Here is an 18,284-nt window from a genome sequence, read left to right on the forward strand (position 1 = left end):
GATAACTTAAAAAGCTAACATTTACTTAGTACATACAAGGCACTGCCCTAAGGACTTGACATCATCAACTCCTCTAATCCTCAAAGCAATCCCATTGCATAGATGAGGAAATTGAGGCCGGGAGAGAGTAAGTAACTTGTCCCAGGTCATAACACTCATGTAAGTGGCACAGTCAGGATTCAAACCCAGGCCCCAAACCCATACTCTTAAAACATGGGGTTACAGCGTTGTTCAGATACCTAGGAAAATAGTGAAATCACTCAACACTAAAGTGTACTCCTTCCTAAATACTTGCTGCAAAAATCTCCTGTCCTTAACTGCTTAACCATAAATAATGCTGAAATAAAAGTTAGGCCACCGCCTACTTGGGGACTGACGGATCCTTGATCCAAGCTCTGATCTTGGCTTTGCTGATTTACCTCCACCCCACTCCAGCCCACCCACAAAAGGATCAGGCTCTGGGGAAATGATTAACAGACCAATCAAAACAAGACATGAGTTGCCCACTTATGAATTTACCATGGAAGATATTTTTGGTTCAATAAATCAATCCTCCATCTACACCTAGCATTCCACCTCTGTGGATGCCTGATCAAACTCTGAAGGCCTCATTGCCATTTTGGAATAATGGGAATTCGCATTTGGAATTCTACCTGAAAAATTAAAACCACTCACCTAGAAACATAACACTTTCCTACTTTCCCAGGACTCCAGTGGAGATGTCAAACACTGACAAATAGACGCCCCTGAACCCTCTGTTTGTCCTGGTTGTCCTCAACACTACTTTTACTGTTAAACAAAAATTCATACATCTCCTGAGGTATTAGGTATTAGATACTCTGACAAATTTATTCATTAGTTTTTAAGCTACTTTGTTGTTGTTTTTGCTGTTGCTGCCATTTTTTGATGACATAAAGGGAAGAACCTTACCTAAAAGTTCTCCAAATCACGCTGCTGTAAAGGTTAACTTCTCGAAATTTCCTGTATATTCTCAGCCATGGACTGTGCTGTCATTTCATTTGCTTTCACTCTCCAACACCATGCTATCTTTATTTTAGTTTCCATCCCATCCCAAGGCCTGTTGCCCTCTGTCCACTGACAACAACTGTAAACCAGGAACAGAGCATCTTGACCAACTAAATATGCTGAATTCAAGATTGCTGCCATAGATGGATCGTCATTTTCAAACTATAATACACAGATTCAAACTTTACTTCATCTAATTCATCTTTTTTTTTTCTGCTTTAAAAGATATTGAGAGGCCATATATTGTATGATTCCATTTATATGAAATATCCAGAATAAGTAGATCCATAGAGACAGAAAGTAGATTTGTGGTTTCCAGGGCCTAAGGGGAGAGGGAAATGGGGAGTGACTGCTGATACAGTGTATAGAGTTTCTTTTGCAATGATGAAAAGCTCTGGAACTAGAGCAGAAATGGTTGCACAACATAGTGAATGTACTTTAATGTCACTGAATTGTACACTTTAAAATAGTAAATTTTATATGATGTGTATTTTACTGCAATAAAAAAAGTAACCAACTTAAGACTGTGAAAAAAAATATGTTAAGGCACCATTTCCAATACATTAAAGTATAAAGGATACTTAAGTAAAGTAAGCATAAGGGATCTGTCTCCTATAAACAGATAAAAATAAAATCTAACTTGGTGATAACTTTTCCTACCAAAATAAAATATACCAAGTAACAATGAAAAGCCATATTTTTAACCTATTAAATTTGCTACAATTTTCTTAAGACAACCTAATGTTGATGAGTGTATTTATCTACAGCTGGTACTAAGAATAAACTGGTATAACCTGTCTGGAAAATACCTGATGATGAACCTTAAAAATGTTCATACTGAATCTGGAACTATTCTAAAATAAAAGCTTTATTAAAAAAAAAACAAAAAACTTCATACCCTTGGGCCCTTCTGGGAACCTAGCCTGAGGCAAACTTCCAAAATACAGAAAAAGCTTTTTGCAAAAACATTAATCACATATTATTTACAATGGCAAAAAAATGGAACAATCTTACTACCCAAGAATCCACGCAATGCAGTATTATACAGCCATTGTAAATATTTATAAAGTATTTAATCATTTGGAAAACCATTTACATAACGTTAAGAGGAAAAGGCAGAAGAAGAAAGTGCATTTACAGTGTGACCTCAACCATATTTAAAAAGTAAATAGAAAAAAAAGACTAGAAGGAAACAAATTAAAATGTTATCAGAGGATGAATCAGACAGTGGTGATTTCTTGCCTTTTTTTTACTTATCGATATTCTGCAGAGTTCACAATACTTTTTACAGTCAGGAAAACAATAATTAAGCAAAATCAAGAGGTGGCTGAGAAGACTTTACGATAGCATCAGCACCTACTTTAATTGCCAAACAGTACTAGAACCCAGAAGGTGCAGAAATTGAGCTAAATTACTGGCCACAAATCTTGGAAGGCGTGGATACCGCAGTTTGCAGACGAGGGTGTTTGTTTGTTTGTTTAACAAATCCCTATGGGAGAAGAGTATACAGGAACTCCCCGTACTATTTTTGCAACTCTTCTGCAAGTCTAAAATTATCTCAAAATAAGATGTTTAAATTATACAAATAAATCCTTGATAGATCACTTAATTTGTCTTTCTCTAAAAACAGAATGCAGAATGCAGATGAATAATTTCCTGGGCAATAATAAAGCACGTGGCTCCTTTCCTCATGAATCAAATAAGTCTTTCCTGTAGTAGTTGCCTTCACAGAAATCACCTGGGCTGCTTAGTAGATGCCTTGTTCTTCAACATTTCAAAGCTTTCATCTTCAAGATCTGACCTAAACACACTGAGCTTTTTCATTCTATGTATATCTGTGGCTCCATCTGCCCAAAATGGCCCTTCTGCTTCCCCACCATGACTCATTCCCCAAATTCTTTGCCTGGTGACTTCCTCCTTCTACTCTGAAACCTAGCTCAGTTGTCACCTCCTTTGGAAAGCCTCCCCTGATACAACCCTCCCATCCCTAATTTGGCCAGGCTTTTCTTTAAGTACAGTTGTACCTCTTACAAGGTTCTATTTCTGTACGTATCCTCCAGCACCTCCAGCACTACAATCACTTGATGACATGCACACCTCCTCATCCAGGGTTATAAACTTCTGGAAATTCTATTCACCCCTTCCCATGCTTACATTCAATAGCTGTAGACCAGATTAATTTCCAATTATTTTACAACTCAGTTGCAAGCAAGGCCCCAAATTCACCAACAAGGCTTCCTCCAGCTCCTGACTTTCCATTTCAGTAAAGAACTACAAATTACACACATTTCAGGGCATGGACTCACACCACTAGTTAAGTATCTTTCCAACTTTCTCTAAATCGGCAATGTTTGCAAAGGCCCAAGATTCGCCCAGTATTAGGAATTGCTTTCTTTCTACACCTAGAGTATGGTGACACCAAATTTTAACATTCTACTCTTTATCTATAACTTCTATTTGCCAACTAAGAACTTTAACTTCCTCGTATCTTTTCATTTGCATCACCAGTTCTATTAGTCGAATTTCTTTGGGGGATTATCTTCCATAAAGTAATGAAGACTTTTATAACACCCAAGTCATAATCCTGAAGAGTAAAGAACCCCAGGCTGCACTGAGCGATGAGGTGGGCCCACTCACTAGCCAGCTAAGTGACACCTGAAGGCATTGCAAGTCATACCTTTTTAAAACAGCACATGATTTATCAAAGGCTTGGAAGGTTACTGACAAATAATCAAAAACACAAGTGTTAAATATCAAGACTCTACTGAGTATGCCAATAAAAACTGTCATCTCAGGGCCAGCCCTGCGGCTGAGTGGTTAAGCTCGCAAGCTCTGCTTCGGCCGCCCAGGGTTTCGCAGGTTCGGATCCTGGGCACGGACATGGTGCCACTCATCAGGCCATACTGAGGCGGTGTCCCACACGCCACAACTAGAAGGACCCACAACTAAAAATACACAACTATGTACCAGGGGGCTTTGGGGAGAAAAAGGAAAAATTTAAAAAAATAAAATAACTGTCAACTCAAAGCTCTTTCAGACTGTTCACTATTAAGATGTAAAAGCAGATTCTTTTTCTCAAAATGTTTTCTTTTATTTCTTTGAGGTCTTTTCAAAAGCCTTCCAGTTTTTTCTCTTCATAAGAAGTCTCCTTTACAGAAACAGCAGGATGTGACTTTTCAGCCCTTCTCAGTAAGGTATGCCTGTCCTCAGAGCTCTGGAGACACAGACCAGTCACCCCCACAGTAAAATGAGATGAAGGCCACATGGTGCTCCTTAAAGATAAGGTATGTGCCTGGATCTTTAATCTGCTTGTGAAAGACGAGATAAGAGAGGATGGAGGGGAGGAAGGAAGAATATATACTGATTTTCAAACAATAAATGTCAGGTTTTCAAGAAATTTCAGGTGTACAGAGAGGTGCTATGACCTACAGTCCCAGGACAGGTGACTTCCTTTAACCATCTGTAGACTCTCTGCCACCAGGGGAATTTCAGAAAATCAGAGAAACCCTAAGCGTAATCGGTAAACTCTCCTCTGAAGCTACTTCATATATCTTTAACATCCTAAACTTATCTTCTGCTTCATAAACCCAATTAACAGAACCACCAACAAATGATTACCAGAAAAATCACTTCACCAAGGTGAGCTCTGCAACTTTCAGGCAATGGAATTGCTTTCCTACAATTAAACCTGTTCTTACATTATGTTATGACAAACAAACATGAAGCCAAGTGGGGAGGAATATATGTCTTAACTACATGGATCACAGACAAGGGTAAATGTATGATGGTTTGGAAAACTATCAGATTATGGTCCCATCACTCAGGCAATCATTTCATTCAAGTTCTCAATATTAGTACATATGAAATGTTAGTGTTCTTATTCTGACTAAAATCAACCAAATATGCAAGCTATTCCAAACCTGACTAATTTTATCAACATTCTAAAATTATTCAAAGAAATTACCTTTTTTTTTTAATTGCTGGCTGACCCAATGAAAAAAATGTAGGAAGATCAGGAGACCAGGAATGGTCAGCTGGCATAGGAAACACATATGACAATAAAATATCAAAAGATGTTCCACTTCACTCATAATTTTAGGGGACTGCACATGTAATTCCTAAGGGGCCATTTTCACTCTTCACATTAAAAAGTTTAAATGGCGTTAGCCAGAAGGTGGGGAAACAGAACTATCCCATCAGTGAGAGTATAGACTGATACAATTTATTTGTAGGAATAGCACTATCTACTAGAATTTTTAAATGCATTCTTTGCCCCACAATTCCACATCTAGAAATTTATCCTACATCTCACGAAGTGGGCAAAGATAGATTCAATGTGTTTATTGTAGTACTGATGTATTAGCAGCAAACACTGGAAATCTAAAATAACCAACATTAGGAAACTAGGTAAATACATACAGGCAGGCAGACCATGTTCCAGGGCAAAACAATAAAAGAATAATCCACACTAATAGATATCCCAATTGAGTTACTGAACTTCAGCAATATAGATTTCTTCCAGCAACCATGCAAAAAAGACAAGTTATCTCTAACAGAGGTAAAGGGAGAGCATTGGATGAATTAGGCTAACCTGGCTTTTCCACACAACATCATACAACGGAGAAACGTCTACAGAATTCGTAGGAAAAGAATGTATGATCCATGAGCATTACACTCAAAGAGGTTGCCATTTACAGATAAGGACAGCAGACAGACATTTTCAAACATGAAATAATTCAAGGAATATAGAAACCATGAATTCTTTTGGAAAAAAACTATCAGCTAATCAATATTAAATGCACTAAAAGTGTTAAGAAAACACTCAGTCCCAGATGGTGGAACAATGTCTACAAGATCTGAGGGAAAGAGTGCAACCCAAGAATTTTATACCTAGCCAAGATGTCCTTCAAATATAAAAGAAAACTTTTTTTTTCTTTGAGGACGATTAGCCCTGAGCTAACTACTGCCAGTCCTCCTCTTTTTGCTGAGGAAGCCTGACCCTGAGCTAACACCCGTGCCCATCTTCCTCTACTTTATATGTGGGACGCCTACCACAGCATGGCTTTTGCCAAGCAGTGCCATGTCCTCACCCAGGATCTGAACCAGCGAACGCCAGGCCACCGAGAAGCAGAATGTGCAAACTTAACTGCTGAGCCACTGGGTCAGCCCCGCAAACAGACATTCCTAATTCACCAAATAAGGCAACCTTTTTATAAAATGACAATAAAACCAAGCTAAGAGGGAGATGAATCAAAGAATTCAGATATGGAAAGACCCTAATAGAAAGAACACGTGAAAAGCACCGAATCCTTTAAATATAAAAACAAAGACTAAATACTGAGGGAATTACGGTTATATAACAGCCTATAAATGCTCTAAACACACTGAGAAAGTAAAACAACAATTAAGAGTGAGGAGAGGGAAGTGGAAGGAGTGCAAATTTTATTTTTCTTATTATAAAGTTCACTGATTCTGCCTAGAACTAAAATATGGAATATATACATTTATTAAAAAATGCCAACTTCCTAATGTTTCTCATAATCTTTTTCTTTAACCTACAGGGATTTATCAAGAGCTAATGATTATCAGGGCCAGCCCAGTGGTGCAGTGGTTAGGTTCCCATGTTCCACTTCGGTGGCCTGGGGTTCGCCAGTCTGGATCTCAGGTGCAGACCTAGCACCACTTGTCAGGCCATGCTGTGGTAGGTGTCCCACATATAAAGTAGAGGAAGATGGGCAGAGATGTTAGCTCAGGGCTAGTCTTCCTCGAAAAAAAAAAAAAAGATAAAATTTTTTTAAAAAGAGCTAATAATTATTGAAGCAAAGATTTATTTAAAATTTGACAATTCCCTTTTCAGTTTCCCTTGTTTCTTTTTCTGCTGTTAAATTCAAGTGAGATGGATAGACGTCAAAGGCAATATGCTTAATGAAAAAAGTCAGTCTCAAAAGGTTACATATTGCAAATTACATTCACATACCAATCTCAAAATGACAAAAGTACATAGATGGAGAATGGATTAGTGGTTGCTAGGAGACAGGGAGGGGGGCTACAAATACAAAGAGCATAAGGGTGTCCTTTTGTGGTGATGGGACAGCTCTGTGCCTTGACTGTGGTGGTCGTTACATGAATCAATACACAGAATAAACTGCACAGAACTATACACACACAAATAAATGCAGATTAAAAAGTGGTGAAAACTGAGTAAGGTCTGTAGTCTAGTCAATAACTGTAGTCTAGTCAATAACTGACATGTACCAATGTCAATTTCTGGTTTGATATCACACAGCTATATAAGACGTCACCATTGGGGGAATCTGGGTGAAGGGTACATGGGACTCTGTACTTGTTTTGCAACTTCCTTGTCAGTATATAATTATTTCAAAAAGTATAGTTTTTTAAAACATGGAAGAATAGTAAATTGATTTTTCTTTTATTTTAAAACTAGTATGATCCAAAAAATCAGCACGATCACTTTTTTAATAAAAGTACTTATTTTAGGTATCCATCTCCCTTATTCAGATAGATAGATAGGTAGACAGAGAGACAGATACAAAAATAAATGAAATGTTTATATAATGTTAATCATAGTTGAGGGTAGTGGAACTCGAGGTGATTTTGTCATGTTCTTTGTAGCATTTGATACTGCCTGATTTTTAATGAGCATGTCATTTTTATAAAAACTATCCAGGCGTTACTCTTAAAAAGACAATCTTCCCTGGTCTGATTATTAGCCAATTTAGAAACAAATGCTGGGGCTTTTTTTCCTAACTGCATTTAGCTCATAAAATACCTTCACCTTTTCAGGGAGTCTAAGACCAGAGACTATTTTCATTAGAACCTTCACAAAAAACAGCAGCAGGCTGCTCTAATGTAAATGAACTACTGCATCTGCTAAGCCTAATGGGCTTCACTGAAGTGAAAGGCATCAAGAAACCAAGCAACTTTCCTTTCTGCTGGGGTGCTGTAATGTTGTCCAGCTACCACTGTGCCCTCAATAGACATACTTTTTCTAGTCTACCACATTAGAGGATATGCAGAGATGTCTATTTTCTCTTTTCTCAGCAAACTTTTACCATCTTGCCCTTTCTATTACGAGGCAAATTCTGCAAGTTTTAAGGTTAGATGACCAGACGTACTGTTTTTCCTGGGACAATATACCCACTTGGGCTACATTTCAAGTAAATACGCCTATGCCAATGTGCACCGGCTTAAGAAGAAACCTAGTGACATAGAAGAAACATGGTCTGTGGAGTTGGAACCTTGGGTCTGAATCTCATCTCTATCAACTTGCTATGTAATTTTGGACAAGCTACTTACATTACCCTCCCAGAACCTCAGTGTCCTCCTCTTCCTCAACTGTAAAATAGGAAGAGATAATAATACTTACCTTGCAGGGTGGCTGCAAGAGATTAAATGAGCTACTGTATACAGCATACACGAAGTCCCCAAAAGAATGGCTAGCACTGAAGGAAATTATGAAACACGCACAGCCCTTTCTTCTCCCCCTAAACTCCAGCTTCCTTCCCTTCCCATCGGCCTCTTTCACGTCCCTCACTTCTTTCTGCTTCGTGGGTTTCCCTAGTTAGTATCTAGAACTCCCTCACTTCACCCCACCCCTACTCCCAAGTGTTCCCCAGCAGCTCTCCCAGTAGCAATTACCTTGTGGAACCTCCCAGGAAGTTCTACACAGTATTTGTTCTAACAACCACCTTTGCTCACCTGCTCGCCACCACCACCTGTCCAGGGGAAAGATACTGTTACCTGAGCTTGCTGGCTGCATGGGTTTGGAAACAGGGTGTTTACTATATTTATACTCTATTTCAATCTTACCTACCACACTCTCCAAACACTGCTATCATCATTTACTAATCTCAAGGGCCCACCTTCACCTTAGATTTCGACACCTGACTATTTCAATTACCTAAACATCTGTTGAATGCTTGGTGGACGCTTGAAATGCAAAGAGGAGTAAGACTTATCCTGATATGGACTCACAAAGCAAGAATTAATCCTCCCCACCCCTAGGCTTGGAGAGGGAGTAAGGGGGAAGGAGCAAGGGAAAGAATGGAAGAGGTTCACATTTTGCTCTTTAAACTTCTAAATTGTTTGACACTTACCACAAGAGTGTAGACTTGTAATTCTTATATAATAAAAACAAATCAAAATTTTAAAAGCCAAAAAAACGCTAACTATAATCAAAGATGATAAATGTTAAACTAGAGGCTGGAAAGCCCCAAAGAGGTTATGTTTACAGTGCCCTTGAAATGGGAGGTAATGTCTCACCTGCAAAAATGAAGAAAAGGACATTTAAGCAGAGGGAACAGCACTGAGCAAAGGCAGAGACGTTTGAAAGCCTACTCAGTGTTCTAGCAATGACAAGCAGTTTCTTGTGGCCAAAGAACAAGGTATAATTTGAGAATTCTTTAAAAGATATTCCAAATAAGTCACTTTAAGCATTTAATAAATCGTCTTCACCATCAGAGGACTAAAAGTAAGTGAAATTGTGAAAATCCAGGGCCTATGTGCTTTCCACTCCTCTGCCATGATAAAAACTTAGTCTGATAACAATGGGACTCTGATTTGGGGTCAAGTGACATGATCACATCTGAGTTCCATGAGGTAGCTGTGGCAGAATACAGAAGACAGACTGTTGGAGGAAAAACCTAGAAGCTGTCAAGACACCAACAGTGAAAGCAAGGGACAAGGAAGGACAGCCTGACCTACGTGGAGGGAATGGAGAGGAAGGCCAAAGTCAGGACACAAATAAGTTAGCAGCAGCATCACCAGGCCTACAAGGCAAAGAGGAAGTGAAAGACGACTCAGGTTTATCATGTGAGTATCAAGTCAATAAGGTCATTGACAGAACTAGGGCATGGGGACGATGGATTTGTTTAGACATGCTGAACTTGATGTCTACAGAACACTCAGGTGGACGTCCAAGGTGGACAGGAGAGCTGAGTTCTCAGTGGCACACAGGTCACAGCTGAAGCCAGGAGAAAGAAGACTAAGGGAGGCTGCACCAAGAAAGTAATATCATAGAAGCCAAGGGAGCCAAGAAAGAAAGGCGTAAGGACTGAAAAGAGGCTATTTATATTGGATTCAGCACAAAAAAGTTAGAGGTGATCTTAAAGAGTGAAGACAAAAAGTCAGTCTGCGACTGGGGGGAGGAGTATGTGAAAAAATAGAGGCAGAGGGTAGCAGCTACAGAGTCAGCAATTCCCTTCCTCTTCACTCCAGCCGCCTGTGCTGTCACATCTTCCTTGATTTAGACATGTATGTCAACAATCCAACGACCGGAAACTGTCAACATCCTTGTCCTGCCCAGTGCCAATTATCTTCATCTCAAGACAGCAGCAACTGCCCACCTACCTACAGACACAGCTGAATCCCTTCTTTTATCAGCCTGTGGCCCATCTCCTATCATCTCTTCCATTCCCACCAAATCCAAATCACCATTAAAATTTCCCACTGTTCCCAATCACCAGGTGGGACTGCCCCTAGGCCTCCAAAATCAACTTGAGCTTTTCCTTTTTTTTCCTTCCTTGAATCTGGAGTAAGTCAGAGTTTTAAGTGACAACTTCTAGCTCAAGTTTTCCTCTCCACTCCTAATTCCATATCCAAGAACAGATCTCTGTCACATCCATACAGGCACAGTGTCATATCTGCTTTCCCATACCAATCTAACCTACACACAGCAAGTAGATTAATGTTCCTTTAAGGAAAACAAACAGCCAAAAAACAAAGCCAAACTCCCTAGAGTGGTAATGGAGGCCCTCTGTAATCTAATCAAAAACTACCTTTACAGCCTTCTCTCCAACTACTACTTCACAAAAAACCTCCACCATGGGCAAAACCAGTCTATTTGATGCTTTTCTTTTTTTTTTTTTTTTTGAGGAAGATTAGCCCTGAGCTAACATCTGCTGCCAATCCTCCTCTTTTTGCTGAGGAAGACTGGCCCTGAGCTAACATCTGTGCCCCTCTTCCTCTTATTTGATGCTTTTCTTAACATTACACATTTAGTTACACCCTTCTCTTCTGAAATAGCCTCTCTCCGCAAGTTTTACTCATGGTAGGGAACATAACTTACTCCCTCTCTTTAAAGCCACCTTTGAACACCCAAGACCTCTACTGCATTCCTACCACAATTTAACCATCTACTATGCCAGGAATTGGGATACATCAGTGAACAAAGCAAAATCTCTAGCTCTAGAGAGTTAATATTTTAGCAGAAGGTAACAAAAAGTAGACCTCATAAATAATGTTAAGTATATAAAATGTTTCAAAATTGTAAACGCTACAAAAAGAAATAAAGCAGGATATAAAGGACCGGGAGTTGTGGAGCTAAGGGATTACAATTTTAAATAGGATGGTAAGGACAGGCCTCATTGGGAAGATGATTCTTGAGCAGGCTTCAAGAAGGTCATTAGTCATGCAACTATCTAGGGGCAAGTGCACGCCCAGCAGAGGCAGCAGCCAGGCCAAAGCCATGGGGCAGGAACGCACCTGGAGAGTCTGAAGAACAGCAAGGAGGCCAGGGTAGCTCAGCAGCATGAGCCAAGGGGAGAGTAAGAGGAGATGGGTTCAGAGTGTAACCATGGGCCAGAACACGGAGGGTACAGTGGGTCATGGAGGAGCGTGTGGGCCGCTATTAGCGTCAGTGTAGGTGAGATGAGGAGCCACAGGAACAGAGCAAAGACATGACCTGCTTTAGATTTTTCCAAGGATCACCAAGGCTAGGGTGTTAAAAAGAGTCTATAAAGGGGCATGGTCAGAAACTAGGAGAAGGTTAGGAGGTGACTGCAGTAATCCAGGCAAGAGATGACGAAGGCCTGAACTAGAGTGGGAGCAGTAGAGGGAATAAGAAGTGATAAAATCCTGGCTACATTTCAAAGGTAGAAAACAATCAGCTTTCATGATAAGGACCAGATGGGGGAATGAGAGAAAGAAAGGTCAAGGATGGCTCCCAAGTTTCGGGCACAAGCAACTGGAAGGATGGAGCTGCCCTCAAATGAGATGGAGACGACTTAGAGGGGAAGCTCAGAAGTTGAGTTTTAGATGCTACACTTGACATGCCTGACAAATAAGCCTGCAGGTCAAGGAGGCAGTTAGATACATGAGAACTGCAGCTGAGGAAAGAGGTCTGGAACGGGAGCTCACTAGCTCTGAGGCCTAGGGCACGCCAACTCCTCAAAGATCAGTGAAACGAGGAAGAAACCAGTGAGATGGGGGAAAACTGAAAGCACATCTCAGCGTCCTGGAGGCCAAGTGAAGAAAGACTTAACGCAAGAGGGAGTCTTCAACTTGTCCAATGCTACTGATAGATCAAGTAAGGCAAAAACTGAGAACTAACCATTCCAGGGCCACCCCATGGCCGAGTGGTTAAGTTCGTGTGCTGCGCTTTGGCGGCCCAGAGTCTGGCCGGTTCGGATCCTGGGTGCAGACATGGCACTGCTCATGGGGTCCCACACAGCACAACCAGAGGCACTCACAACTAGAATATACGACTATGTACTGGGGGCCTTTGGGGAGAAGAAATATAAAAAAAGAAGATTCGCAACAGCTGTTAGCTCAGGTGCCAATCTTTTAAAAATAAAAAAAAAAGAACTAACCATTCCATTTAAGAACGATGTGGGGAGGGGTCTTGACAAGTGAGCTTAAGAAAGAATGGAAGGTAACGAACCAGAGAACACTCTTACCTGGAGTTTCGCCAAGGGGAACAAAGAAATGGGGCAGCAGCTGGCCAGGAAAGTAGGAGTAAAGGTATTTACCACGAGAAAAAATAACACATTTGAGCCGCATGCATGTATGCACACGAAGCCCTAAAAAGTCCTACCCACTCAAATGTTAATTCCTTCCTTCACTCTCCCTTGACACCAATTATTTCCTATTATCTTTACTGATATATACCTGATCTTCCTAACTATTTGCAAACAACTTTTACTTGGAAGGCCCTTTTTTGCCTTGTCCAACTGTCCAACTCTTCCTAATCATTCAAGACAACTATTCCTCCTGGGAAACCTTCCCTGGCTTCCCTCCTCAGTTAATCTCCCTCAGATACGCTACCTTTGTACCAGTGCATGCTTGTCCTAACGCCCTTATCACAGTCTCTTGTAATTATCAGAATATATGTCCCTTCTTCCCCACTAAACCGACTCCTAGAGGGCAGGGGCAATATTACCCCTCTTAGGGTGAAAATATAATAGTTAAGAACCCTGACTCTTGAGCCAGACTGCCTGGGTTAAAATCCCTGTTCCACCACTTGGTTGCAGTTTGACCTTGGGAAGTTGCCTAACCATTCTGGGCCTTGAATGTTCTCATCCCTTAAAACGGGAAATAGGGGGCAGGCCCATGTTGTGGAGGCATCCTACATACAAAAAATAGAGTAAGAATGGCACAGGTCTTAGCTCAGGGCTAATCTTCCTCACCAAAAAAAGAAGGGGGGGGCGATAAAAATAGCCTCTGCCTCCTGGCACTGTTTGGAAGAGTAAATGAGTTAATATATGTAAAGTGCCTAGCATATGCTAAGTCCTATAAATATTAACCATTCTATTATTATATTGTAATCACAGTACCTAGGAGTTTAAACTTGATGCAGGAAGTCAGTAAATTATTTCACAAATGAACAAACTGAGGCACTAAAAAACTCTGGCCTACTGTAGAGAATTACTTCTCTATGCCACATTGATAGAGTTTTTGTTTTTGTTTACCAGGTAATTTCATTTGACCATGCCATGTACTAATTTTTCCAAAAGCTGTTTTTCAGTCATTTCTCAATATTTAACCTGTCTCCCAGACTACCTCTAACTTACGTGACTGACATACAGGACTTCTGAGTCCTGCTGAACCTTTCCCTGCCGTCTCCCCACACCACCACGGCTTCTGCATACCCCCACCACATGGTGCACGATGCAACACTGTTGACGAACAAGTGAACGACACACTATCTGAGGGGCCAAACTTAGGTCTGATTTTGCCTCTATTACAGGAACCAGTCAGGGAAGGTGACATTCAAAAGCGAGAAGTTTGTAACCTAAGCAACTAAAAAAAACACTGATTTAAGCAAGGACTCAATTTTGCACAAAATTTCCACAATAAGCAACAGTTTGTTCAATATCAAGTAACAACTTTTCACAGAAATAGTGGGAACCTCTAAGATGCTACATCACTTAAGAACTCCTGGGAATTAAACACAAAATGATTTAACCAAATGCAGTTTCAGCACAGCTATTCTAGTAATTCTGTACTGCAACTACAAAACTTTTTTAACTAGTTCTAAATCTGCAGGTCAAGATCCCCCTTCCTAGAGAGACAGTTTAAAAGAAATTCCCATACTCCCCAGCCCCCATCACTATGCATCTCAGAACCAAACAAAATACAGTCAGATGACATTCCCAATCATCTTCCACGTGAGGTGGCACATGTACTGCAAAGACCACAGGCTTTGGAGCAGAGCACCTTGGGTCCAAACGCCGGCTCCACAGCTTATTCAACAGGCATCCTACAGCAGGTCCACTGACCTCCCCCTCTGGGAGTAATGGCAATAACGTAATCTAGCAGGGTTGGTGTGCTTACCTGATACTGAACAACTGAAAGAAAAATGAATAAACGAAAAAGAGGTAGCTTATAGCAGATACTTAATAAATGGTACTTTTTATCATATTACACCAGTTTCATCTTATGAGAGTTGAAGTGTTAAAAAGAAGATATTAAAAAGGCCCAAAGTTATATGCCAACTAATACTCTTCAAAGTAAAAATATCACATCAGTAAGAAATGGAGAGGAAAAAGTTCCTGGAATAAAAAAAGAACTGTGATCCCCAGAAAAGACCCTCCTCCTGAAAGACACAAACGAGGCAATGGCCTCCTTGCATTTTGGGGACAATGCCTGCACCGCCCCCACCCATGACCCTGGAACACCTACAGATGAATTCCTGGTGTCATAATGCAGAAAGGATATGATTCACCTATTCACCTCACATCCACTGTGGCCACCTCTATATGCTCAAACAAGCGAGGTCTAGGCTACAGAGACCTTGACTCAAAACTTCTCAGAAAAAAATGTACACGGTGCACATGAAGTCAACCCACTCTATAACTAATTGCTCAAAGCTGGTCACTTTCATAATGCTCTCCTGATTGCCAATTAAAATGAAACCTGAATACAGGGTGCCTGGCTTAGTCAATAACCAATAAAATTCTGTCCAGGGGTTCTAAAGCAACGTCGTAAGCTCCCTGAGGGGAGGTACACGTCTGGCTTGTTCATCTGACATTCCCTAGAGCCTGGCATATGGTGGCTACTCAAAATTCATTGAAAGATTTGCACACCCATGTTCACAGCAGCATTACTCACAGCAGCCAATACACAGAAGTAACCCAGGTGTCCACCAACAGGTATAGGCACACGATGGAATATTATTCAGTCTTAAGAAAATTCTGACACAAGCTGCAACACAGGTAAACCTCAAGGACATTATGCTAAGTGAAATAAGCCAGTCACAAAAAGAAAAATAGTGTATGATCCCATTTATATGAGGTACCTAGAGTAGGCAAATTCAGAGACAGACAAGCAGAACAGCGGTTGTCGAGAGATAGGGGGAGAAGGGTATAGTGTTATTGTTTAATGGGTAGTTTCAGTTTTGCAGATAAAAAAAAGTTCTGGGGATGGATGCACAACAGTGTGAAGGTTACTTAAGGCTACTGAACTGCACGCTTAAAAATGGTTAAAATGGTAAATTTAATGTTATGTATATTTTACCAGGATTTAAAAATAAAATGAGGGGCCAGCCCCACGACGCAGCGGTTCAGTTCGCACATTCTGCTTCTCGGCAGCCCGGGGTTCGCCAGTTGGGATCCTGGGTGCGGACATGGCACCGCTTGGCAAAAGCCATGCTGTGGCAGGCGTCCCACATATAAAGTAGAGGAAGGTGGGCATGGATGTTAGCTCAGGGCCAGTCTCCCTCAGCAAAAAGAGGAGGATTGGCAGTAGTTAGCTCAGGGCTAATCTTCCTCAAAAATAAATAAATAAATAAATAAATAAAATGAAAAAAATTTCATGAAAAGAATAAATGAAGGGGACCGCCCAGTGGCGCAGCAGTTAAGTGCGCACGTTCCACTTCGACGGCCCAGGGTTCACTGGCTCAGATCCCAGGTGCGGACGGGGCACCGCTTGGCAAGCCATGCTGTAGTAGGTGTCCCACATATACAGTAGAAGAAGATGGGCATCAATGTTAGCTCAGGGCCAGTCTTCTTCTTAAAAAAAAAAAAGTATGAAGGAAGGAGTACTATTTCCATCACTCACTAAATGATGTTATATCTCATACCTTTGCATTATTCATTAGAGAATTCCTATCTCCACGTCTTACAGACGAGGAAATTGGGACTCAGAGAGCTTAACTGGTCTGCGACTATTCTACATATAGTATCTACTATCCAGTGCTGCTAGGCATTGCTAGTGTGTTCTATCCGACTGCTGGTAAGCCCCATGAAATCCAAGGTTATGCCTTAAGTCTTCTTTCTAGGCCCAGAACCTAACGCACCACCCACAGGCCTCCTGAAAGTTTTGAAAATGCCACCGGCCCAAACATCCATATAACTGAAGATGTCACTGCATCCCTCTCTCTACTAAACCCCTAACTCGGCAGGGGTAAAACGGGCAGCCTTAAGAACACAGGCTGGGCAATCGACCACTCCCTGCGGGCTTACTAGGTGCCAAGAGCTGGGGCACACAAAGGTTCAGACGATTTCATCTTCGAGGGAACTCAGTCCACTGCGGTAGACAGCTAAGGCTCAGAAACAATTACAACAACAAAAAGACAAATGCTTAACAAAGAGATGTGAGTACACAAACCTACAGGAATACTGAGAGCGTCTATGGGTCTGGAAAATGTGGGAAGTATCCTCAGAAGACGCAGCTTCTGAGCCAGATGTGGAAGGATGAAGTCTTCCAGGCACTACCAGGGCAAAGGCCAGAGGATGTGGCAGAGAGAGAAGCTGACCAGGTGTCAAAAGAACACGACTGATCCCGATTTTGCTATTACTGAGCTAAGCGAGCTCTGCGAATCACAAACCCTCTCTGTTCCCCCATATATAAATCTACAGCAAGACCCCCGTCGCGCTCGGTGCGTTACATCTAATAGGAGCTCTGAAGTGAGACTGTCTGGGTTCAAATCTTGCCGCTGTCACTTAAGAGTCACCTTGAGCTGAGTACTCACTCGCTTTGTGCCTCAGCTTCCCCACTTCAGACCAGAAGGCTGGCGTGCTAATCAAATAATACATGTCAGTCACTTAACACGGGCCAGGCACACAGTCAGCCCTCAATAAATAAACGATTGCTACTGTCACGCCGAGCTGCAACGTGGGCGAGGCAAACACCAGACCCAAGGGTCGTGCCTGCGGCGCTTCCAGGTCCCTCCCAGCCCTGCGCCGTCCCTGGGGGGATGGGAGCTCAGCGCCGGGGCTGCAAGCCCTGCACGCATGTGTCACTGCCGGCTCGGCACGCGCCTCTCCCCGCCCCGGGAGAAGCGATGGCTCAGCAGTCCCGGGCCCGCTCCCAGCCCTCGGGCCCGGCACCCGGAGGGAAGGGGCTCGGACCCCACTTACCATGCTGGCCGGGGCGGGGACGGCTCAGGTGAGCTGGCTCTCGGGCTTCGGACACGTCCCGTTCGCACAGTTCAGGTCATGGTCCCGGCAGGCTCGGGAAGTTCCCCGCCCATGCAAAGACGACCACTTCCCCACCCGGGCCCGCGGGGTCCCTCTAAAAGGAGCGCGGCCCCCCGGCCGGCCTCATCGGGGACCCCCGGCACAATTCATCCAGACCCACCCGCCCCTCCCCAAGGAAACTGCAGAAGCAGGAAATGGGGCTCGGAGGCCGGCGAGGCGGGCAGCGGCTCGGGGCCCCCCGCCCGGGCCCGACCCCCGAGGGGAGGCTCCGGGCCCAGGCAGGGGCTCCCCGGCCTCCGCGCTCAGAAGCGGCGGCGGGCCTGGCCCCGAGGCTGAAGGGGCGGAGGCTGACGGGGCCCCGGCGGCGCAGCCCGGGCGGCGGGCTCAGGCGAGAGGCCCGGGCACCCGCGCTGTCGTCGCCGCCTCGGCCCGCACGGCCGCCGCCCCCCAGAGCATCCCTGCGCGAGCCCGCCCCGGAGCCGCCACTCGCTCGCGCCGCGCGGCCACCCCCCGACCAACAGCCCCAACGCGCCGGAAGTGGCGAGCGCCCGGCGCGGCCCCACGGCGCGGCCGCCGGGCTGCGGCGCTGGATCCGGACCA

At 43.0% G+C, this 18,284-nt stretch overlaps 1 protein-coding gene across 2 annotated transcripts in view; it reads right to left on the reverse strand.

Moving 5' to 3' along the window:
• Positions 1–17,795, reverse strand: part of XPO6 (exportin 6) — a 96,125-nt gene extending 78,330 nt beyond the window's left edge. The window contains exon 1 of one of the 2 annotated variants that reach the window (XM_046665774.1): positions 17,625–17,795. In XM_046665774.1, coding sequence (XP_046521730.1) covers positions 17,625–17,627 — 3 coding nt within the window. In that variant the 5' untranslated portion in view covers positions 17,628–17,795. The remainder of the gene's footprint in view (positions 1–17,624) is intronic. The other variant, XM_046665772.1, reaches the window with a different exon arrangement.
• Positions 17,796–18,284: the final 489 nt, after the last annotated feature.

The sequence above is a fragment of the Equus quagga genome, chromosome 7, assembly GCF_021613505.1.
Source record: "Equus quagga isolate Etosha38 chromosome 7, UCLA_HA_Equagga_1.0, whole genome shotgun sequence".
Lineage (NCBI taxonomy): Eukaryota > Metazoa > Chordata > Mammalia > Perissodactyla > Equidae > Equus > Equus quagga.